The sequence below is a fragment of the Oculina patagonica genome, chromosome 5 (assembly GCF_052425735.1).
Source record: "Oculina patagonica isolate OP01 chromosome 5, crgOcupat, whole genome shotgun sequence".
NCBI lineage: Eukaryota > Metazoa > Cnidaria > Anthozoa > Scleractinia > Oculinidae > Oculina > Oculina patagonica.
This window is the reverse complement of record NC_135762.1, coordinates 4,921,901-4,946,818: the sequence shown is the minus strand read 5'-3', so window position 1 is coordinate 4,946,818 and position 24,918 is coordinate 4,921,901. Positions and strand designations below refer to the sequence as shown.

The 24,918-nt window shown below is 39.7% G+C and overlaps 1 protein-coding gene and 3 long non-coding RNA genes across 4 annotated transcripts; 3 read left to right on the top strand and 1 right to left on the bottom strand.

Moving 5' to 3' along the window:
- Positions 1-925: 925 nt before the first annotated feature.
- LOC144653905 (MAP kinase-activated protein kinase 2-like) lies at positions 926-10,308 on the top strand. Its single transcript, XM_078514044.1, has 8 exons — positions 926-1,012; positions 1,500-1,579; positions 2,697-2,823; positions 5,408-5,483; positions 6,352-6,476; positions 7,124-7,209; positions 8,213-8,293; positions 8,690-10,308. The coding sequence occupies exons 1-8, from the start codon at positions 949-951 to the stop codon at positions 8,798-8,800; spliced, it is 750 nt and encodes a 249-aa protein (XP_078370170.1). The 5' UTR covers positions 926-948; the 3' UTR covers positions 8,801-10,308.
- A 1,014-nt stretch (positions 10,309-11,322) lies between these two features.
- On the bottom strand, positions 11,323-11,976 carry LOC144653940 (uncharacterized). Its single transcript, XR_013570851.1, has 2 exons — positions 11,659-11,976; positions 11,323-11,617 (listed from the first exon to the last, which is right to left on the bottom strand). It is a non-coding gene; the product is annotated as an uncharacterized LOC144653940 (long non-coding RNA).
- Positions 11,977-11,979: 3 nt separating this feature from the next.
- LOC144653934 (uncharacterized) lies at positions 11,980-14,432 on the top strand. The gene is made up of 2 exons (XR_013570845.1): positions 11,980-12,018; positions 13,367-14,432. It is a non-coding gene; the product is annotated as an uncharacterized LOC144653934 (long non-coding RNA).
- A 4,334-nt stretch (positions 14,433-18,766) lies between these two features.
- On the top strand, positions 18,767-19,982 carry LOC144653945 (uncharacterized). The gene is made up of 3 exons (XR_013570852.1): positions 18,767-18,801; positions 19,154-19,233; positions 19,405-19,982. It is a non-coding gene; the product is annotated as an uncharacterized LOC144653945 (long non-coding RNA).
- The last annotated feature ends 4,936 nt before the right edge of the window (positions 19,983-24,918 follow it).

Genomic DNA, 24,918 nt, shown 5'->3' with positions numbered 1-24,918 from the left:
ATGGTGAGTTGTGTCACAGAAAAACAGTTGAACCTATCGGTGCGGACACCTCTCTAATACAGCCACCTCTCTATTATGGACAATTTCCGATGTCCCAATAAAACTCTCATATATTTCTTTAGAAAAAACCTCTATAATATGGACCTTCCCTAATATGGACTTTGTAATGGACACTAAATCTCAGCCCCAGGGAACAAATTCATATAAACTTAACCTCCTTACTACGGACACTGTGGTGATCAGGTGATGATATTTTGTCTTGAATGTTCGTAAATTATGCAATTTCATGTTTTTGTACTGCACCTGCAGCATTACGTTGCAGACCATTTCGAGTTACTAAATATTTTAAGCTGTCAATGAAGTCAAAAGTGGCATCTTGGTGGTGACTTCTAGTACAGACACTTTGCTCTGTCCCTTTGGTGTCAGTATTAGAGAGGTTCAACTGTACTTCAACAGCTTGTAAGGCCCCATAAGACACGTTCTATGTTCTCAGGTACCAGAAACACTATTAAGCTAGCTTTTTGTTTCATGACTTTGTGTACATTTTGTATTTCGTTGCAAAAAAACTTTATAAATTAAAGTAACTTTAGCCAGAGTGAAAACAGATTTCTCGTCACCGTTGTAAAATATGGCGAGTGCCGATTAACAAGCGCAATGCATGATGTTCCTTTCTGGGTCATTATAACTCAGCAAGCCCTAGTGACTATAGGAACAAAAGAAACTCAAAGGAAAAAGGAAAATTGAGGATTTGAATGTTTTCAAGGCATTATAAATATTCACAGGGGTCAACTTTGACTTACCAGCTGGGACAACTTTTTCTGAAAATATAAATGCTTGAAAAAGCTTCCTCAGACAGGAGGGCTGTGGCAGATAACCAAGACCATAATGCATGTAGAGCCTGACTTGTTTCAGAAGTGTTAACGTCAGGGTTTGTTTGCCTTTTAAAGCATGACTGGAGGTGAGCTATTTGAACGAATTCAACAGAGAGGTGATTCTCCTTTTACTGAAAGAGGTAGGTGTATATTTGTGAGTGATCAGTATAATAAATTTTAATTATTGAAAACTAGCAATGCTATATTGCAGTTTTTGAGTTTTTATTCAGGTAAATTAAACGGGCAATGGTACATGAGTTCATATACCATGGACCACAAAATTAATATGGTACATGTAGGTGCATGCATTGACAAGAATAGCCAGGGTGCATGAGTAAACGAGAACAGCCAGGGAGCTCAAAATATTGCAATTCTTTGGGTGTTTTTAATAAAACAGTTATCCCACTTGTGCTTGTTGGATATGAGATAGCTATAGCAGCTTCTAGCATTCAGCAAAGTGCATTAAATCTCTACAAGTAGCTGTTTAACAGAGGTTTTTGGTTTGGAGTGGAGTGTTAAACTCCCCCTGGCCAATTACTTGTTCAATACAAACTGTAATCCTAAAGACACTAGAAGTATTTGTACTTACATGTAACATAAACATTTTTTTTGTGATTTTGTTTTCAGAGGCTGCTGCTGTTGTGCGTCAGATTACCATAGCAACAGCTCATCTTCACTCTCTGAATATTGCACACCGGGACTTGAAGGTACATTAACCAAAAAATTTTGGACATTTGAAATTGTATGTCACGTACAATATCAACTAAGTTAAGTACATGTACACCTGGGTTTTTGAAAACTACATACATGTACATAATGTTAAGAGCCTGATTGCTGGTGAGTGGGTTGGCGCTAAGATGTACATGTACATTGTAATGTATCATCAGGCCATACTTGTCCCAGTTATTTCTACTCCCCCCTGATGGGATGCTTGTCCATCATAGGATTTGTTCCCCAGAATTGAATTTGCTGGTGCCCATTTATACACCTGAGTGGAGGGAGGCACTGTGAGAGTAAAGTGTTTTGCACAAGGACACAATGCATTGCCCCGACCAGGGCTTGAACCCAGACCACTAGCTCTGAGTCCAGCACACTTACCCTTACGACTAAAGTAGGACTTTGGCTGGTTTTCCTAACAAGCTGCTAAGGCACATAGTTGTTTTTGGTAAATTAAAACTATAAACTGAATGTATATCTACTCCTTTTAAAAGGTATTGATAAGTACTTTTCATAAAACTCATCTTATTCAGAAGAAAGCCATACAGGTTTTAATGAAATGGGTTTAATAATTAGAGAAGGCAGGGTGCAAAGAAATTCAACTTTCCAGCTTGCCTTTTGAGCAAGCTGAAGCCAGGATGAACTAGCGATTTGGATAATTTTGAGCTAGTTGAAATGACGTCATTTCAACTAGCTCAAAATTATCCAAATCGCATGCATATAAGTGTGATTGATTTCTTCAAAACTTTTCCTCAAACACTGAGGAAAAGGGCAAGTGAAGGATAAAATCCACTAACCCCAGGCTATCAGACATGCACTTCTTTGCACGCTGGAAGGCTTCAAAAGGTCTTAATAATCTTAGTTTATCTTGTGAAGCAGGTATACTTCCAAACTATATTTTATTGTGCTGCTGCCAGTGTAGTGGTACCACCTAAGTATCCCTAAGACAAAAAGTTTCAAAAGTTAAAGGGATGTTTTGTCAAGCCACATAATAGGGGGGCATACAATTGCATGCTTTCCAAGTGCAGATTTTTCCAAAACTATTTTGATGCTAAAATTTCAATTTAAATGGACAAAAATAATTTACTGTATTTCTTTTTATTTCAGCCTGAAAATCTGTTGTATGCTGACCGTTCAGAAAATGCACCTCTGAAGCTGACAGATTTTGGATTTGCTAAAGAGACCACGACTGGTTTGGATCTCAAGACACCTTGTTACACTCCTTATTATGTTGGTACGTATTCTCCAGCTTAAAACATACCATGGCTAAGGCAGCTGCAGGTCTAGTGTACAACAGCTGTAGTGTCTCTGTGGAATGCTCAGTGTGTGAACCAGTTCATCCGCTTTTCTTATGCTGAAGGTTGTTTTTTATTTAAGAAACATATATTCCAAAAAACACGCCGCCCTCCCCTGCCTCCTTTGAAAAACCTTACTTCATACTTCGCACTTACTTCACCAGGAGTTTGTCCAGGATTTTTCTTGGAAGGGGGTGCGCCACTAAGGAATGGCATAACTGACTTTTTTGCATACTGCCAGTTTTATTAGAAAGCCGCTGGCAGGGGTGCACTCCATTCACCCTCCCCCTAGATCTGCCCTGTTTACTCTTGTACATTGTATGGTGTACAATGTACTCTTGACTATAAAGGGCTAGTTATTATTTTTTGCTTTGAAACGATGCTACATCTTTTATACCACACAAGGTAGAGGCATGATTAGCTGATAATAGTTCACAATACTCCTGAAAACTCAAACCAAGAGATGATTATTCTGGATTTGCTTTACTTTGTGATGTCAAACACAGCAATTTTACAATGTACATGACTACCCCTCGATTTCTCAAACCCTCAGTTCTAAAACCAATTTTCATTTCCCATACTCGATTTAGAGATGTTCGCGTTCCACTGCAGGGGGCGGATCTAAGGGAGGTTGCAGGGGGTGTGCACCCCCTCTCCCCAGGATGACCTGTGGCTTTCTAATACAACTGGTATTCTGCAAAAGATCAGTTACGCCATTCCTTAGAGGTGCACCCCTCCAAAGAAAAATCCTGGATCTGCCCCTGCACTGCTGTACCTATTGTATTCAAGTTAATGTGTCTACCGGTAATTTTTAAGCTAAAGGTAAATTTTGTGTACAAGCCTAGTGACCCATCAGGCCAGAACTCATTTGTGACCTCTCACGCGAAAACGTTCCTTAGGACTTGCCGTTTTGACACGGATAGCCGCGCGTTTGCCGTTCAGTAGCCGTGTGCACGGAAAGAGATGCCGTTTGAGCCGTCTAAGCTATCCGTGTAACATAAATTAAGGGCCGTTTGAGCCGTGTGGCCGTTCCGTGTAAAAAAATTGTCAGCCGTTCGAGCCGTGTGACTGTTCCGTGTGAAGAAATTGACTAGCCGTTCGAGCCGTGTGGCCGTTCCGTGTGAAGAAATTGACTAGCCGTTCGAGCCGTGTGGCCGTTCCGTGTGAAGAAATTTACTTGCCGTTCGAGCCGTGTGACTGTTCCGTGTGAACAAATTTACTCACCGTTCGAGCCATGTAGTCGTTCCGTGTGAAGAAATTTACTAGCCGTTCGAGCCGTGTAGCCGTTCCGTATGAAGAAATTTACTAGCCGTTCAACCGTTCCATGCAAAGAAAACTTTTAGCCGCTCGAGCAGCAAAAGCCCTTGAAGCGGCTCAAGCTACATGTTACACATACAAAAACGTTGACAGACGTTCAAATGGCATGAGCTAAAAACTGCACCTTAGTAGAATGAATGTGTTGTTTACAAACACCTTGTTTTATACAGACACGGGTTTTCTTTTCTGCTCTTGAAAAAACTTCGCTTTTATCACATTCGATCATCGATAAAAATTTTATCTAAGACTAAAAACTAAGTTCAATTCAACGACACGCGTAGAAGCATAAAAACGAAAAACTTAGAGAAAAAATTTGCTTGAATGCTTTGACTTTGAAATGATTTCGCAGCGCAGGACAGTTAAACAATGGCGGACTTCTTTTAGTTAATTTTGTGACGCGCGTAGAAGCATAAAAACGAAAAACTAAGAGAAAAAATATGCCTGGATGCTTTGACTTTGAAACGATTTCGCAGCGCGGTACAGTAAAACGATGGCAGCCTTCTTTTACTAAATTTTGTGACGCGCATAGAAGCATAAAAAAGAAAAACTTAGAGAAAAAATATGCTTCCAAGGATGCTTTGACTTTGAAATGATTTAGCAGCGCGGGACAGTTAAACGTCAGGCCGTTCAACATCATCCGTGTAAAGAAAATTTACATCCGTGTAGCCGTTCGACTTCATCCGTATAAAGAAAATTTACATCCGTGCAGCCGTTCGACTTCATCCGTTCGAAGAAAATTTACGTCCGTGTAGCCGTTCAACTTCATCCGTGTAACAAAAATTTACATCCGTGTAGCCGTTTAACTTCATCCGTGTAACAAAAATTTACATCCGTGTAGCTGTTCTCGGTATCCGTGTAGAACGGCTCATCGAGCCGTTTCTTATCCGTTCGCTTGCCGCGCGTTTCGCCGAACACACAGATTCCGTAAGGAACGTTTTCGCGTGAGAGGTCACATTTTATCACGGTTTCAGTAGCACGAAGTGAATAGGAGTATTTCTACTCCCTCTAGGTGGGAAGCTAGTCCATCACAGGGCTACTCCCCAGCATTGAATTCGCCGGTACCCATTTATACACCTGGGTGGAGAGAGGCACCAAGAAAGTATTTAGTGTCTTGTCTCTGGGTTGTAAGAGGATGCTATCCTTTCTAGATGTTATTCATCACAAAAACATTAGGCCGTACTTATTTTGGTTTAATTTTACATTCAGCACCTGAAGTTTTGGGTCCAGAGAGTTACGACAAGATGTGCGACTTGTGGTCTTTAGGAGTCATAATGTATATTTTGTGAGTAGAATTGTCTTCACTTTTTTGTTTCCAAATGTATATTGAATTTTAGATTTACTTTAAGTTGTCACATGCATTGCTTCAGTGTGGATACTGAAAAAAGCCCACTGCAGGCCTAATTTATTTTCTCAGCCAAAGGCCTGATTCCTAAAGAGATAGATCTGCCTTCCAGAGATGCTTATCATATTCTGTAATAGTTATCCATTGAAATTAATTTTAATTAAAAGTAAAAGGTTTGCTGATTATGAACTGTCACTTAACATTTCCAAGTACATATAAAATTAAAAAATGTTGTATCTAATTATAATTTTTAATTTATTATTAAATCAAACATTCAAGTCTTTTACTTGTTTGCAAGCAAAGCCCAACTTTTATTTGCAATAATTAACATTTTTTAAACTCTACAGCGCTAATTCCTTACGTATATAAGTTGACCGCAGAAAATTAAATAAAAAAATAATAAATAAAATTAATGGGAATTTACAGTAGCATCTTCCACATAATGGCTCTTCCGATTCCACTGATTCCAGATCGAATTGGAATTAAGTAGTATTGGTTTTTGTGGAGGGAGAAAACTGGAGAACCCAGAGAAAAACCCTCAGAGAACCAACAACTCACATACAGGGTGTATGACGCCAGGTCCGGGAATCGAACCTGGGCCACATTGGTAGGAGGCGAGTGCTCTCACCATTGTGCCATCCCTGCTGAAGAGTGATGCAAATGGAAAAAATAATGAAACAGGGGAGCATTTCCTTGATATACCATTAATTTCTCTAAACTAACATTCAAACAATTACAAATGTATAGTCACAGTAAGGAGAATTAAAATTTCAAGTTTTTTTGAGTGCTTTCTCTTTTGGTTTTGCAGGTTGTGTGGCTTTCCACCTTTCTACAGTAATCATGGTGCAGCCATTTCTCCTGGGATGCGGAAGAGAATAAGACAAGGCCAGTACGACTTTCCCAACCCAGAGTGGAGTAGAGTGTCTTCACAAGGTATTCCAAACACTGTCTGCCTTTATCATGAGCTGTCAGACTATCAGGGAAGAAGCAATTTCTGTATGTGGCAAATCTCGGAATAACATTTCTTTTTACCCAAACTATAAAATAACGTGAGCTGTCTCCGTCTTGACACTCGCCCCAGACCTTTTCAGAGGGGTTTTCTTCCTCATACACGTTGGTTGGGTTCTGCAAACTCCGTCTAGCCTGCCAGCGCAAGCAAGCTTATGGTCATTGTTCTGCAAATTTTCTCAAACTCATTAATAATTTAACAAGTTAAAACAAAGAAAATCATAACCGTGAAGGAGGTTTGGATACCCGGTCTTAATAAGCATAGATTTTTACGATTTTATTTCTCCGTTTACTCCCTAGTTTTTGTTTCGATTGAGAACATACAACACTCGAGACAGTGTTTCATCGGCTATCCAAACACCTCGAATTTCCTCAAAAATACCCTGCTGTACGTCGTATTTTCAACTCCCTTTGGTGTTTGGATATCCTGATAAAACACTGTTTCTCGTGTTTGATATTTACATCTCGCTACCTCGAAAGTAAAGAAGCGGAGTTTATTACGCTTGACAACCAACAAAGGAAATGGTGTCTTGTTAATTTTTTACTGATACGTTACCTTATTTCATTGCCAGCCAAAGATCTAATCAGAGGTCTCTTGAGAACAGACCCACAAAACAGATTTACTGTGGAGCAAGTGATGAATAACCCTTGGATTAAGGTATTTTGACTTATACTTAAAGTCATCATCAATAGATGAGTGTGGGGATGGTGACTGAGTCTATGTGGGAGCTGCCAGCAAGCGCGAATCAGGGTAACCATGACAACATCTGTGAGTGGCAACCACCAGGCACCGTCACACTGAGAGTGAAAAACTCAGTGGAAGGCAAAACTAGATACTTACCGATCACTTACCTAGAGGGAAGGGAAGGTGGGAACGAGAAAGCGATTGGCAGTACTTGCTCAAAAGGCAAAGCAAATAAAATAGCTTGCCTCTATGGAAAAGCTGTAAATTAACTGAAGCCCATGATAAACTTGAGACCGCCCCAAGTTTAGGAAAGCAATCGCTGCCGGCAAATATTGTCTCGAGTTTTACCTTGCCTAAATTTCCGTTAGCCTCATTTAACATTATCACGACTATAGTCCATGTATAGCTAAGAAGTATAAATAAAAGATTTCCCAGTTCTTCTAACAGGAGTCGATCCTATGCCCTTCTGCAGACCAGTCGGACGCTCTACCACCGCTCTTGATGAGACTGGTGTGAGCTAGGCCATGTAACTAGGTTTAATTGGGACAAACTTCCCGCATTCTGCAAGGATGCGTTTTGTCAAAGGGAAGAAGTGTGTGAAAAAAGTTAATAGAGAAATCGTCTCTTTCGTCTGCTTCGGGAACGAAAGCACGATTACATATTAAAATAGTCGAAGGTACAACGAAAAATTATTTCAAGAGATACAAAACAGTTAAGGTAATGAAAACAACTTGTGAAAAGCTTAGTTTCCAAGAAACATAACCGTGACCTTACAAGGAGAAAGTATCATTTGATCAATATCGAATATGTAGAGAAAGTCAGAAGCGTAAGTGACAAGTAAGGTGACTAGAAATGTTTGCGCATGTAAATTGTTGTTATTACGAAACTTGTGACAATTCCTTAGGTCTGTGTAGTTTAAGCCATTGACTTTGTAGAAAAGTAGTAGCTATTACTAACCCTTTCTTTTCTTTCTCAGGCCTACACCGAGGTTCCATCAACGCCACTGCACACAGCAGCCGTGCTGAGAGAGGAAGAGGAAAACTGGCAGGATGTCAAGGTAGGGGTTCATTATCTCTATCGTTATTTGAGATGTCACGCAGTAACGTTATTTGAGATCAATCAATCAATCAATAACATTTATTTACTCTCGCAGCTGACGGGGGCTGACAAGGCCTCTAGCAAAGCATATGCTAAAATGTCGAGAAAATAAATCGTAATATATATAGAAAGAAAAATTTAATAAATAAGTAAGTATTAAATTGATTAAAAGAGACTATCTAGCTGCGCACAGCATTGCGAAAGGTCAGAGATGTCACGCAGTAACGCTTTACTCCAGGAAGATTACGTGACGACCTAACTAAAGATAGCGAACGGAATAAAAGATATTCTTCCAGTGTGGCCTTTGTGTTCGGTTAATGACAAGTGAATAACTTTTGTACTGCCTTTTTTACAGGATGAGATGACCAACGCCTTAGCTTCTATGAGATTCGAACCTGACAAGGTTGCCAGGCTTAAAGATGTCGGCAAGTCCAGCAACGCCTTGTTAAACCGAAGAAAAAAGTAGCTGTTGACAAGAATGGAGTGCGATACTACATGTAAAAATTAATTCTAGCCTGTAGTTAACGTCTCTCTTCACTTGCGTATTTTGATTCCTCGCGGGCTCAAAAACATCGATTGCGATCTCGGTTCAGAAGCGCTTGTTAAAAAAATTGGGTCGGGCTATTATTCGCCATGATTTGATTTGATTTTGAGTGCCACAGTTTAATTCTAGTTGTGTATGTATTCTTGTTTTTGTTGGATGAGCCCGGTCTGTCTTTTGTTCTGCATTAATAATGTATCACTAAAGAAACTATTTTATTTGAATAACAAAAGATGACGCGTGAAATAAAACGCGTAGGGACATACATGTCACTTTGCGTAAACATGGCGTCAAAATCGCGCGTGCTTTTTTTTCGTCTAATTCTGAGCTGCAGCGTAGCTGTAGTGTCTTTAGTTGGTCGTTGCTTGGTTTTAAAGTTTCGCGTGAGAGTAAAAACTAGTCAATAAAAACAATGCGGATCGCCTTGGCTCAGATCTCGGACTTATGTGGGGAACCAAATACACGAGAGCGCGACGAAAGACTGTTATCTCAGGCAGAATCAATTCAAGCTACTAGGTTTTACAATTTGCACATGATGGTAGTCTAGTAGAATGTTCAATAGGTGGAATATTTATGAAGTATTCAGTGTGCATTGTTATTAGTACAATGCGTTTATATCTGTATTTTACGTCCAAAAGTATCTACTTCCTCTCGGAACGGTAAATGTCATCGGCTCTTGAAACAATAGACAACGGGAACTTCCCTTCCTCAATAACAATTGCGGCAGATTCTTCTAACGGACAAATGGAAATAGAGCTTCCTGAGACTTAGTGGGTACTGCCTCCTCCACAGGCTTTTTCAAGGCCGAATGAGCGCGTATTCTAAAAGAGAGTCGCGTGTGGGAGGATTGGGAGCGAGTGCGAGCGGTGGGTGATGGGACCCTTTGCCCCCGCTTTCCTCAATAATTAACTAGTTAGCATTTCTCCCAACGATCGCGAACGACTGGGGACGAGGCAGTAGCGGCTACTTGTTATCTTAGCATGCATTTTTTCAGGTTCAGTTGAGCCTACGATCTTTGCTTTGTGGTCAGCGTGGTTACCATGCAACGTAACGTATGTTAACCTAGGGACAATAATTATTAAAAAAAAAAAATGTTTATGATATCCACTTAAATTGTAACTCAATTTTCATCTAATCTGGCTCAGTGAGTCTACAAATTATATAAGACAAACTCGAGTTCGTTTTAACACTTACCGTAATGATTCAATTTAGCGCCCGGGGCGCTTATTTAATTTTTGCACCTCAAGGGAGGGCGCGTAATCGAGACAGGGCGCTAATTCGGGACAGGGCGCTAATTTAATTTTTCGAGAAATAACCAAATGTTCAAAACAAAACTTTAATAAATATTAAGATGACTAACAATAACAGAAACTGTAACAGCAGCATATTGTTGCAAGTTCAGCTACTTCATTTTAGCAGTAATTATATACATGTACGGTCAGGAGCCCATCAACTGGAGCCTTCCTCTCCCATACTAACCCTTGGAGTCAACCCTTTCCCGTATTAATTTATTTTTAGAACTAATCTCCCGGGGTCTCTCGCGGGAGATTTCGCACCTCTGTCAATCATTTGTTGCATTCCGCTGTGGCTACGCAAGCTGTGATATCTAAAACAATGGCGAAATAAGAACGGAAGACTGCAGAATGATGTTCCTTTTCGTCGTCTGAATTCAGTATTTCTTCAAAGGATGACATCAAGTAATGCTATGACTAAAAAAAACTGCGGAATTTTGTACGGGTCTGTCAAAAAAGTAAGAGCAATTATTCGAATCGAAAAGCGCCGAGACCGATCCCGCAACTGCGAAATTACGAATATATTTTGAAAAGATGATGTGTAGCCGTAACAGATCGGTCAATATTATTTGTCGTGTAATTCTTCTGATAAGAAGGCAGCTTGATAAAAGCTTGATCGATTCTATTTCTAATCGTTGTTGCGAACAATAAATTTTACTGGGTTGTAAACATTCACACCAAACGAACGTAACAATGGTATAAATTTATAAACAAGGTACGCACTTTGGCCTGTACCAACACATTGCAAATCAAATTCTACAAGGCATTCAAAACTCTGAGTGACAACAATTCAGACAAGCGCTAGCTTGTGAACGCTTAGGGTTGACAGGTTTGGTCCTTCGTGGCGAAGGCACTAGACAAACATTAGAATCTAAACAGCCGTTCCGGCTAAACGACCCGTTCGGCTTTAGAATTCTCCAGATAGTACAGGCATAGAGTTCTCTTTGGAAACATACAAAGCGAAATAAATGTACGGGGATTGAAATAAGCGGATCACACGGTCTCTAACCGAAGAAAGATGTAACATTCAGGCCATTGGCCTGTACGCGTACAATTTTAAAATTGTAAGATGCGCAATATCTCACCTCTGCAACATCGACTCGACGATCTCTGCCATAATTCCAGTTGCTGGACTTTAGAAGAAACAAACACATATCATTTTCCTGAGGTTTTATTCGAAGCATGATGATCTTATATTGGCTGGATCTTGGAGCATACGGATAGTCAAAATTTGCATCGAAGTCATCACGTTTATAGTGAAACTTTGTCGCCGTATCAAAGAACACGCGTTCGCTACTGTCGCTACAGCTCGGCCATATTAAATTATTTCTGCTTTCGTTCGGGAATAGATCTTACAAATCCAGCGTCAAATCTCACAGTACTGTCTACGTCTAACACTGCATGTAATAAGTCCGTGCAAACCAGAAATCGGAAAGATTCAAACAAGCAACTGAAGCAAAAACACATTTCCGATCAACGTCATGACTAAACTGACTTCATTTTCAAGGACAAAAAAGTGGTTTATTAATTAACTTTTAACCGTTATTCATTCACGAGTAAACCAGGCTCTCTCGGCTGTAAAATCAGGAAAGTAGATAAAATTATAAAGGAAAACAGACAGGGAATGTGCGTACGACATTGACCGCCATTTTTTTTTTTTTTTTTTTACATCGTCGCCCTAGCTGCGCTGCATGTGGTCTGACCGCAGGAGCAATGTTTTCGCGGGAAATGTGTTTCTAAAAATAAAAATATACGGGAAAGGGTTGACTCAAGGGTACAGTACGTATGGAGGCTCCAGTTGATGGGCTCCTGGTACGGTATGGTAAATGTCCATGCGTTTATCTACTTACAGTGAAACGAACTCAACCGGGGCCACCCAACGTTTTTTAGCCAATCACAAGACAAGTTTTAAACAAAAGAATTGGAGTTCCTTGGTCAGGGGACCAATCACAGTGAAGGGCAATTTTAACTCTTCGCTTGACTGAATACGATGCGAAGGCACGCTGAAGTGTTGTTTTTACGGCGAAAATATAATTTTGTTCATTTCGTTTACGGTTAAGGCGAAAGTCTGCCAGTAATTTGGAACACTGGACGGAATCAACGTAAATACGTTTACCGAATTACGGCCGCGAATATTTTTGAAGACTGAAAGGATTCAGCGTATCACCGAATTACGGCGAGCAATTTTGAAGACTTCGAAAGACTGAACGAAGTGATGAACGTAGCGAAATAAATTTACCGGCCGATTCACGGCCAGCTCAATATTTTCCGAAAGACGGCTTGGAATGTCGAAGACGAAAGCTTGGATAATTCTTGATCGAATATTACGGCCGGGAGTTTTGAAGACTGAACGGACGCAACGTAAATAAAAAATTTACCGAAGCATGATCGGCTATAAAACTTACAATATGCCACACATTTTCCAAAACACGGCCGGGAATGTCGAAGACGAAAGCTTATGTCAGTTTTCCTCGAATTTGCGGCCGACATTTTTGAACACTAAACGGGCTCAACGTAAATATAAATTTACCAAATTACAGCCGCTAACTAGTATGCGTGAACCTGTCACGTTTCTGCACGTGTTGTTGAGTTTTATCCGGCGATGAATATTTATGGCTTGAAATGTTCGCCGTTGTAATTTGTTCATTAGGTACAATGTTCTTTTTATCACTGTATCACTGTATACATATCACTGAATGTAATACACTGAGTTTATCTCTTTGCTGACCGGTGTTGATTCGCTTCGGCAAATTCCATATATACTGGTTTGAGGAAACGTCAGGAAAAGTCGTTTCGTCTTCACAGTTTCAGCCGGTGTCAATTCGGTAAATAAATTTTTGTCGAGTCCGTTTTGTCTTCATTCCAGGCGCAGGCCGTGCTATTTTCGTTGAGTCCGTTCAGTCTTCAAAATTCCCGGCCGTCATTCGGTAAACTTATTAACGTTGATTCCGTCCAGTGTTCTAAATTACCGGCAGACTTTCGCCTTAACCGTAAATAAAATGAACAAAATTATATTTTTTGCCGTAAAAACAACACTTTAGCGTGCCTTCGCATCGTATTCAGTCAAGCGAAGAGTTAAAATTGCCCTTCACTGTGATTGGTCCCCTGACCAAGGAACTCCAATTCTTTTGTTTAAAACTTGTCTTGTGATTGGCTAAAAAACGTTGGGTGGCCCCGGTTGAGTTCGTTTCACTGTAAGTAGATGACTTCACTAGGGAGTTATCCACAATAGGGGACGTTTATTAGAATAGGGGCACTTATATGAATGAGGGCGCTTGTTAGAATGGGGGCGCTTATTGGAATAGGGGCGCTTATTGACAAAACCACATTCGAAGGGGGGGGGGGGCGCTTATTCGGAAGGGGGCGCTTATTGAAAGGAGGGCGCGTAATCGAATCATTACGGTAAATTCAATAATAAAACATTGTCAACCAGGCAATTGTAAGAATAAACCTAAACTAGGGAATATTGTTTTGGTGTACCAGCCAAATCCAGAACTTACTAATGAGAGTTGATATTTTGAGCCTTGGATAGAAAAACTAAATGAAAGTGTGTAATTATTATGTGCTCTCAAAAGTCTAGATCTATTTTTTGTCTTACTACCGTAAATTAATTTCGTACTCAGATCTTCTCAAACCTCGAAGTGAATAAACATCTGGGTACGAGATTATTAACCGTAAATTTCCGAAAACAAGCCCTCTCGAGTATAAGCCCATTGGGCATTGGCTTATATTGAGTCGTAGCTCTTAGAAATAAGATATGACGATTTATTCAACCCTTATGTAGAGCTTTGCACTTATTTTACCTTGTCAAAGAATGCGCAATAGACTGTAGGATTTGTTTGGGTTACATGTGCTCGAACAACCTCGTTCCCAGAGTCTCTCCTGGGAACGAGGTTGGTGTTAGGTCTTCTTGTACGCATCAAAATAATTCGAACATTTTAATGTCCTCGTAGAAACGCGAACATTTTAAGACGCAATGTCTTATCCGAAAATACATCCCCACCCCATTGCCCATATACAAGCTCACCTCAAAGGGACGTTGAGCAAACATTCGCCAAGGGCTTCTTTCTAAAATTTTACGTTATGTAAGGAACAAGATCTAGAATTATTTTTGGGGGGCGTGAACGGAGGTGGGTCACTTTTGATTTATAGTAAAATAGGACGTGAATGTTTTTGTTCGGCAATCTGTAAACTAATTGTAGCTGAAACGATTTCATTCACATTTTGTAATCAATTCATAATCAATAAATTAATTGTATCTTTGACTGCAGACTGGTGTTATTCTGAACCTCAATAAAAATTTGTATGACAAATGTACTATTTTAATTTGTTTGTTTAAATCGCTTCACTTTCCAGTTAAAGTCAGTAGACAAGCTACACTCTCCACTGGATAGTAACAAGGACCTTGTGTGAAATTTTTTCGGATATACAGTCAACTCTCTCTTAACGGACACCTCTACAAGAAGGACACCTCCATAAGACGGACACCTGGTGATGGTCTGGTGAAGGCTCTACCGGCGATGGTCTTTCCAAGATGGCGGACACGGTGAAGAAGACCCTCATTCCTCGCCTTGTCCGCGATCTTAGAAAGACCATAAGAACAGGTTTTTGCAATCTTCGCCCTTGCAACTGCGTTTCAATGTCTCTAACTGTGATAAAATCATCAAGTCATTTCTCTCCCGTGGGGGGGGGGGCAGGAGGGTGGGAGCACGGGATAGAAGGGGTGGTAGGCGGGGGAAGAAGAGAGGACGGGAAACGGGATTCCTTAGGTGGCAGGAACCGGGAGAAATTGAAAAAATTCGCAACATTTCGTTTTATTTTTTAAGAAAAAAACTGCTACAGAAAGGGACGGCGTGCGGGAGAAAAATGTACGGAAGCACGAGTTAAGGTGGATTTCCACAGACGCGTAATTTTTAGTGCAGAATGCACTATTGTGATGGTTTGGTGGGTTGTCGTCTGCTAAACCTCTAAGGCGCTATGGTGGAAACTTTTTATCACCAATTAATTAATTAATATCAATTAATTAATTATTCCTGTGAAGCGGGTAAGGGGGTGGGGAGCACCTGACCATACCCCCCAGGTAAAATGTAGAGTATGTCTACGTTACTTTTATATGAAGATCTCAAAGGTATATATTTGTTTCAGTAAACCCTTTGCTCTCCTTGTGGTACTACTCTTTCTAGGGCAACGTAATTTGCGCGAAACGCATGCGCAGATTAGTCTACGTTATTTTTTGGAACTCTTATGAACATCGCTTGTATTGCGTGTTTTCGGTAGGATTCCTGCAGACTCCGTGACACCAAGTGAAAACCGCAAATTAATTAAATTAGATTTTGAGACTTTCACAGCGCTTTCGTAATTAATTAGGTATGAAAAAACGTGCACCGGGATTTTCGGCGTAAACTGCTGATAACCAGGAAACAAATATCCTAGCTGTATTGCGTTTTAAAAAACATTTCGAAAAAGATGTCTTTTGATTAGTTTTGTTCTTTATTTTTTGAGAATCGTCTTTCGTGCAGTTTAAACCGTTACTTAATTAAATTAAACAAATACCATCGATGCCGCCGTAAAACAAACAAAAGTACAAAAGTATCATGTTATGGCATTTTCAAGGAAAACAAAAGTATCTTGTTTCAAACGAAGTGTCGTGTTACGGTTGCAAAGATTAGCGTAAGGAATACCCGGGAAGGAATACGAGTAGTCTGCGAACAGGCTTTTCTGAGGCTTTCCGAAAGTAAAATAAAGCAAATAAACACGAACATAAAACATCATACTTTCAATTGTCGACTCCATCGCATTCTGCACTGTCCTTTGAGTCTCTGAGTTTACGTGCGTTGACGTGCGTCAAAAAATTTAGAGACAATGTATGAACGACGTACGTACAGGTTTACGCAAGTCGTTCATTCATTGTCTCTAAATTTTTTCACGCGCGTAAAGAAATACGCGTCAGTGGAAAACCAGCATAGAGGTACAGAAAGTGGGTAGATTTAACAACCAACCAACCCCCCCCCCCCCCCCCCTAGTCTCGTGATAACGAGGGAAAACCTCGGCCGCAAGCGTAAGTTCTTTAGTTATTCGGGGAAGCAAAATACGTTCCATAATCAGATGATCATCATGAAATTACATCTTTTTTTTTTAAAGAACGATACCCGCGAGCATATCAGTTATTTAATGATCTTTTTCTTTCCTTTTGAGCAGTCTGTGAGTATTTCAAAATTGAGTTTTTGTTTAAAATATCAGCTCTTAAATTTTTTCCCACTAGTTTACACAGTCAAAAAATTGTGAAACTAGAAAAATATTTTCACTTATGCATTTACCGTAAAATTCATTTACCTATCAGATGCCTCTGCATTTCTATTGCAAAAAGATGGAAATGCATACCAGTATACAGAGAAACCAACGCATGGGGAATAAAATTCGTCCCGTGTAACCGCACTTGAAAAACACTACCTGTTATGTAAATAAGTAGTATGGAATCATACGCCAATGTGGGAATTTTGCAATAACGTATTATTAATAAATGCTTTGCTGCACGTGAGAAATTTGCACGTTTTATTATAATTCACAATTTATAGTTAGGCCATTATATTCATTTATGCGCACCTCAGCCCACTTGCGATTTTAAATTTGGCAACCGTCTTTCAGTTTGCTTCAACTAAAACCGTTGGACAAAGTTAGATCTACTTCGCGTTACGTTTACCGATGTTCCGCCAACTTCAAATTAACGAGTCCGCTTTTAAAGGATACGGCGAGTTTTGCTGACTTTGAGCAAAAACTCCGCTTTTCAGGAACAAGCTTCTTAAAAGTTGTTCACTACCATGAAACCAAAACTTTGCTTGGCAGGTAAGCGAACGTTCCTTTGACGGCGTAATTTGCACATGTGGCTCTAAGAATCGCAAGCATTTCAGCTTCTGAACTGAATAATTCCTAAGTGTTAGCCGTTAGCCGACAAACTTTGGTGGACAAAACACTTTTTTTTTTTCAGAAGATCTTTGGAGACTCTTTGGATACAGCAGTTCAAGTATGTGGCCACAGACAAGACAGGAAAGGCAATGAAACACTGAATGCCCGCCTTATCAGTAGAGGTAACTTACATGTAAAAGCTGAATTTAGAACTCTTGAAGTTTTATTTGAGACTTAAAAACAAGACTATTTCTGAACATTTTTACTGACACTTTAAAACCTAATGACCGCGCGAAACTCTCTTAATATTCTTAACATACTCTATCACTTTTCTTTGCATTTCAGTACGTGGAAACTGAAACCGTTGTCTTTCACTTCAGTAATTAATGGAGTCAAGATAACTTTGAAACGCCGTGTAGTTTACGCTTATTTTTTCTTACATAGTCAGCTGTATTTCGAAATGTTCTCTACTTAGAATTTAACACAATAACTCGGTAAAGCTAATCTCAGAATTTTAATAAGGGCTAGATAGTACCCTCTAGGGCGTCATTTACTCGTGTGATTCTCAGAATCTTCAGCTTTTCGGCTACTGAACTTCATCACCATTCCTAAAAAGTAATCAACATTTTTAATGGACAATAGATATTTCTCTTGTTTTTTTCAGAAGATCTTTGGTTAGTGTCACCAAGTGCAAGTACATGTGGCCACAGACAAGACATGTACAGGAAAGGCAAGGAAAAACTGAATACAGGTGTACCCGCCTTATAGAGGTAACTTAGGAGCAAGACTATTTCTGAACATTTTTACTATCACTTAAAAAGCTAATGACCGCGAAACACTCATCATTTTAATATGCTCTGTCTCTCTGTTCTTTGTATTTAAACTGCAACCGTACATGCATGTGTTGTCGTTCTACTTGATAATAGCCTGTGAACAGGAGTCAAGATAATTCCAAAAAAACGTCGTAGTGTTATTTCGCTTTTTCCTACACAGTCAATCACATTTTGAATTCTTCTCATGTTAGAATTCAACATGTGCAATAATTTGGTAAAGCTAATCTCAGAATTGTTATTAGGTCTTTACAGTAATTTAAAGCCCCCCGCGAAAACCCAATCTTTTTACCCTTCAGGGCGTCATTTACTCGTGCGGTTCTCAGAGTCGTCAAAATTTCAGTTACTGAACTGCACCATTCCTAAGTAGTAGCCGTCAAACTTTGATAGATAATGTACATTTCTAATTTTTTATTATTTTTAGAAGAACTTTTGAAGACTCTTTGGATACAGCCACCGAATTCAAGTATGTGGCTACAAGACAAGCAAGGCAATGAAAGACTGAAAGCCGGATTAAAGAGGTAACTTAAAGCTTATTCGAGGCCATAGAACAAGACTACTTCTGAAAATTTTGACGTGTCTAAACAAAAACTCGGTAAAAACTAATCTAAAAATAGTAACTACAGGGCTCTACAAGTTATTGAAAGCGCCGGTAAAGACCCGGCGCTCTTTCTATTCTTTTAGGCCAGGGCGTTATCTACTCGTGTAGTTTTCAGAATCGTCAGCATTTCAGCTAGTCGGAACTTCTCTATATTCTATTTGTGGTAGCTGAACTTCAAAGGACAACAAACATTTCTTTTATTTTCTTCTGAAGATCTTTGGAAACAGTCACCAAGTTCAAGTATGTGGCCACAGATTAGACAGGAAAGGCAATGTAAAACTGAATGCCCGCATTATAAAGGTAACTTAAGAGTTGAACTAGAAACTCTTGTCTTATATTATCACCAGTTAGATTATATTTTATAGGAACTTTACTGACACTTTGAACGCTAATGACCGCAAATTTCTCTGTCACCTTCGTTTGTATTTTTACTCGAAACTGCAACCGTTATCTTTCTGGTATTTCGCTCATTTTTATGGTCAATTGTATTTCAAAATGTTCACTTATTAGAATTTTAAGCGTAAGCAAAAACGTTTAGGGTGTCATTTACTCGTGTGGTTCTCAGAATCGTCAGCATTTCAGCTACTGTACTGCACCATTATTGGAAGACGGCAATTTTTGGTGGACAATTGACATTTTTCTTATTTTTCAGAAGGTTTTTGGACACAGTCACAAAGTTCAAGCGTGGTCACAGATAAGACAGGATCTGTGGAAAATGCCCGCCTTATAGAGGTAAATTGATGGTTTAAAACTCTCCTGTCATATAATTACCAAATAACCTGGGATTTGCTTTCAGTAAAAGTTGCAAATCGACGTTAAGTGTCCTTAAGAATTTGTTATTACAGCAAAACAAATAAACAGTCAGTCCTCATGGTGCCGGTTTAATTTTCTTTGATCTTCCAGGTTGGGATACTGGTTGTTGACTGCGTGGATAATTTCTGTTACTCAGGTAACAACTCGTTTTTCGTAAAACTCTTAGATCATTCCAAAACTTTACGTAATCCCAAGCTGGGTGGAGGGTTTCGCGCGTTCCACTTGGTGCTTGTCTACTTGCATCGCTCCCGAGGAACGGCACAGTCGGCACGGACTCGGTACTATGTACTTGTCTGGTACCACTCCCTATTTTTCATATGTTGCTCGTAGCTATAGGTATCATGAGTACCATACGAGTCAAATCAGGACTGATCATGAGTTCTGAATGTTGAGTAGGGTGGGTCTCCCAGCAGGTAGTACTTACCGCAGAATCGACCGGCTCTAGCCCCCAGAGGACTGCCTGTATGCAAGCGGGGATTACATCTTCTACGACCATTTCTTTAATGATCTAGGGTTTACGAGAGCGGGTTGTACTTCTTAGTGTTAAGCAACGTGTGGGATTCAAACCCACAACCTTCGGGTTACAGGTTCACTGCCCTACCATCTGAGCTACAGAGCCATGATGGGAACAGCGCATGAGTGAATCCCAGTTGAGTCACTCATTTATGTACCTGAGGACTGTTCTATACTACGATACACTTTTTTTTTTTTTTACAAATAAAACAAAACAGGGGCTTCGGTTGGATTAAAACTCAAATCATTCCGGCCGGTTATATAGGTCCACTGCTCTACCATCTGAGCTACAGAGCCATGATGGGAACAGCGCATGAGTGAATCCCAGCTGACTCACTCATTTTTGTGCCTGAGGATTTTTGTAAACTAAAATAAACTGTATATCCTAAAAACTATAACAGAATAGGGGCTTATGTGGGATTCAAGCCCACAACCTTCGGGTTACAGGTCCACTGCTCTACCATCTGAGCTACAGTGCCATGATGGGAACAGCGCATGAGTGAATCCCTTTTGATTCACTTATTTATGTGCCTGAGGATTATTCTAAACTAAGGAAAACTGTAAATCATAACCACTAAAACAAAACAGAGGCTTAGGTGGGCTTCAAACCCACAACTTCGGGTAACAGGTCTACTGCTCTACCATCTGAGCTTCAGAGCCATGATGGGAACAGCGCGTGAGTGATTCTCAGTTGATTTACTCATTAATAGGCCAGTGGATGATTCTAAACTAAACAATACAACACAAACATTACTAATAACAATGAAATGATTGTTTATAGTAAGTACAGCAATTATTCCACTCACGCTTGTTGTTGGCTATGAAACGACCATGGCCGGTCATCTCATATTCAACAATTTGCGCGTTTGTGGAATAATTGTTAAGTATACTAACTTGTTAGCTATGAATCACATTAGACAGGAAGAAGGCGTGGCTGCTTGCAAGACTGTTATGTGAGGTAAAGTATGAAAATAAATGTAGTTTGGCTGATTTTGCTGGTAGTTCGATTCTGAGAAAAAAAATCCAACAAAACAACATTTTCAAATTCCAATTCGATCTGGATAGAGGACCCGCATGAAAACCAGCTACGGCTGATGTGGCTTCCTCTCTAAATATTGCGGTATTTTTTTTCTTCCTTCTGACCTCATGGCACAGAGCCGGTGCCAGAATGACTGCCATTGTGTGATGCTTCCATGCCAGTGCAAGTGCAAGAACCTGAGCGTGTGCCTGTGTCCATTTGGTCAGAGAACGAACTGTCATTTATGTCAGTTTGACTGAAGTATAATTAAAATACAAAATACTAGATATGGCTAAATAACATAGGTAGATGATATCGGAATTGTTGGGATTCGAACCCACGACCAGTTTCTAATCTAAAATACTCTGTACTGACCACTGAAAGAAAATCAGTGGCTACGGTGGGATTCAAACTCACAAGCTTCAAGTTACAGGTCCACTGCTCTACCATCTGAGCTACAGTGCCATGATGGGAACAGCGCATGAGTGATTCCCATTTGATTCACTCATTTATGTGCCTGAGGATGTTTCTAAACAAAAATACACTGATCACTGAAAACAAAGCAGCATAGGTAGGATTCGCTTTAGTAAAACAATTATTCCACTTGCTCCTGTTGGATATGAGATGATAATAGCCGGCCATCTCATATCCAACGCGCGCTTTTGTGGAATAATTGTTGAGTTACTAACTTGTTAGTTATTTATTACATTAGACAGGACGAGGACCGTGTGCTGCCCGCCAGATCGTTGTGGGAGTAAAGTATGACTATGAATGGCTGCGTGGGGCTGTGTATGACTGACAAAGTATGGCCATGTAGGGATGATAAAAGGGGAAAATATGAGTCCAGAACTGGTCATGTATCACTGTAAGCTAGATTATGTAGGCCCATGAATGACAAAGAATGTCTATGTAAAAGTATGTAGGGATATAGGGCAATATGTGTTACCGTACGTATGGTCATGTATTACTCTGTAATATTAATATATATTATGTAGGCCCATGGATGACAAAGTATGGCTATGTAATAGTATGTAGGGATATAGGGCAATATGTATTACCGTATGCATGGTCATGTATTACTCTGTAAGGTTATGTAGGCCCATGGATGACAAAGTATGGCTATGTAATAGTATGTAGGGATATAGGGCAATATGTATTACCGTATGTATGGTCGTGTATTACTCTGTAAGGTTATGTAGGCCCATGGATGACAAAATATGGCTTTGTAATAGTATGTAGGGATATAGGGCAATATGAATTACCGTATGTATGGTCATGTATTACTCTGTAAGGTTATGTAGGGCTATTTATGACAATGTATGGCTATGTAACTAGTGTATAAATAATGTTCATGTTAGACTGTAAGTTTATGTATGTTTGATTATGTAAGTCTATTTATGGTATAGTGGTTATGATTCGTGCCTTCCAAATCAGTGTGTCAATTTGGTATCAAAACCGCGGGTACATGCTTTTGTGTTCTTCTTTGTTTCTTTCTTGTTCTTTTTTTATCTTTTTTTTCCAGATCCGGTTGAGGAAACTGGTATCCTTTATTTTATTTTACCATTTTGTATGTTTGATTATGTAGGTCTATTTATGGTATAGTGGTTATGATTCGTGCCTTCCAAATCAGTGTGTCAATTTCAGGCGCGTAGGAAGGGGGGTTCGAGGGGTTCGAACGAACCCCCTTTGGAGGTCAATAATGGAGGACTGAAAACACAAACTGTTGACTTTCAGCTTTTAGCAAATAGTGGGGAAATGGAAAACAAACATTTAGTGTTGCAGCTTTTAAATTACCCTACAAGAAAACGCAAAAAGTATCGGGAAAGTATTAAATTGTTAGGAGAATGGGCTCTCCTCACTGGCTCTCATGGCCTCCACCCGAGGATGATGCAATTGTCAAGTTTGCTTTACGAATAGTCCTGTAGTGAATTAGTAAGTAAGTGGCCTCAATATATCCTAGTGACCTAGTATTATATGTAGTCAAAATAATCCCATCGTTGAAAAATATTTCCTTAACAGACGTTCGGGATTTGATAAATGGAGTATCAACAGACGAAAGGCGGGGAATACAATTTCGGAGGACCCAGTTGATACGTGTATTTATACCATGCCATAGAAAATACAGCCAATCAGAATACAGGAAAGCCGTTGTATATTCGACGGTATTCAACCCAACCTTCCCATCGTGCGCTGCGATCTTATTCTCGATGAAATTTAGTGAGCGTATTTTCTATGGCATGGTATAAAATAGTTACACAACACTTTCTCGTGGTATACTATGGAATATCCCACTTGTCACTTGTATTTTCTTGGTATACACACTCGCCTAAAGGCTCGTGTGTATACCGAGAAAATACAAGTGACTCGTGGGATATTCCACTGTATACCACTCGAAAGCGTTGCATAACTAGTATTTAGTGCATATTGACGCTTTGACGCTGCGTTTAGTAAATTGACGGTGGAGCCGGGGTCTGAGGGGCTTAAGCTTTTACCCTGAGATGCCTTTGTAACACAAGTCAAGCTTTTGTAAAACGTTTAGTGTACTATGCCGGTATGTATGTATGAATGAATCAGGGTAACAAAACGCCGGAAATATTGTTGTTATGACTAAAAATACCTGTTATTTTACACTCCATCGAGTTTGAAATATTGACGTGCACAATGCTGAAAATAGCATTTCCGGGCCTCTAGATTTCAAAATATTCTGGGGGACATGCCCCCAGACCCCCCTAGAGGCTCGCGCCTTCGGCGCTCATATTTAATAACCCCCTAAAAAATATTCCTGTCAATACGAACACCCTTCCTAAAACCTCAGCTACGCGCCTGAATTTGGTATCAAAACCGCAGGTACATGCTTTTGTGTTCTTCTTTGTTTCTTTCTTGTTCTTTTTTTATCTTTTTTTTCCAGATCCGGTTGAGGAAACTGGTATCCTTTATTTTATTTTACCATTTTGTTATCTCACTTTAATGTTGTATTTTTATTCATTATATGGTTACTGCCGCTTATCACATCGACGTTGCAAAGGGACTATAAGGCATGGTGTACAATTATTACATTCATTAATTAGGGTAAATAAATAAGACTTTTTCTTTTCAGGATACAGCCCATTTTGGCTTAGTTCACTTGCTATGATTAATAATCTTATCTGAAAAAATCGTTCACTCGCATAAGACAACATCCAACGCCTGTCTCACAAATCCGAACTATTAACTCCTAAACCATCAGCATGTTTGTTTATTCGACTTAATTTCGAGAAAAATTCTTTAAATGATGGAATCTTCCAAACCGGGTCTAGACACATTTAGTCTCCCTCGCAGCCGTTCTTAGTGTCGTCACGCAAAATTCCTCCCCCACTAACGGCTGCTCACATTCGAACAACATTCCTTTCCACCATTTCAGCCAATCACCATTCGGTTCATATATCTCAGGAACCATACCCGCCAAAGTAATTTAACCAATCGCATTGCGTGTTTTATTTTGGAGTTCTCAGCTTTTAAAATAGCGACCCTTGGCCTTGAAGAAGCTTTTGATGTTGTTTAATAGCAATACATTTCGAATTTCGAGCTTAAATACAAATGCGTTGAGAATCGTTTCGATTTTCCGGCGATTATTCTGATTTGTTCATGACTGGATGTGAATGTGATCTGCAATTCAGCGACCAGCGAGTTGTCAGCTTGCAAAGCGTGCTATGAAAGGTGATCATCTTCAAGAGCTTAAAACTGAATTGAAGGGAATCTTTAAGGATCAAAAAATTCCAAGAACAAAACGCTTGTTAAGAGTCGTGAAAGACAATGGAGAAACTGCGACAGCTTCATGCCGTGGGAAAGCCTCGAAATGTTTACAATATCCGATCAATACAACTTGATACAGGAGAGACTTTCCGAAACTCATAGGTAGGTTGACAAAAATATCCTTCTTTTTTCTCGACTACATTTCTAAACATTGTTTTTTGCTGTGAATTCGCAATGTTATTTCGTCCGTTGTGAAAACTTTTAGAAATGAACAAAATATGTATCTTAATTTACACGTTGTTTGCTTCAGTTCGAATGTTTGATCCGAATGTTCCGCAAAA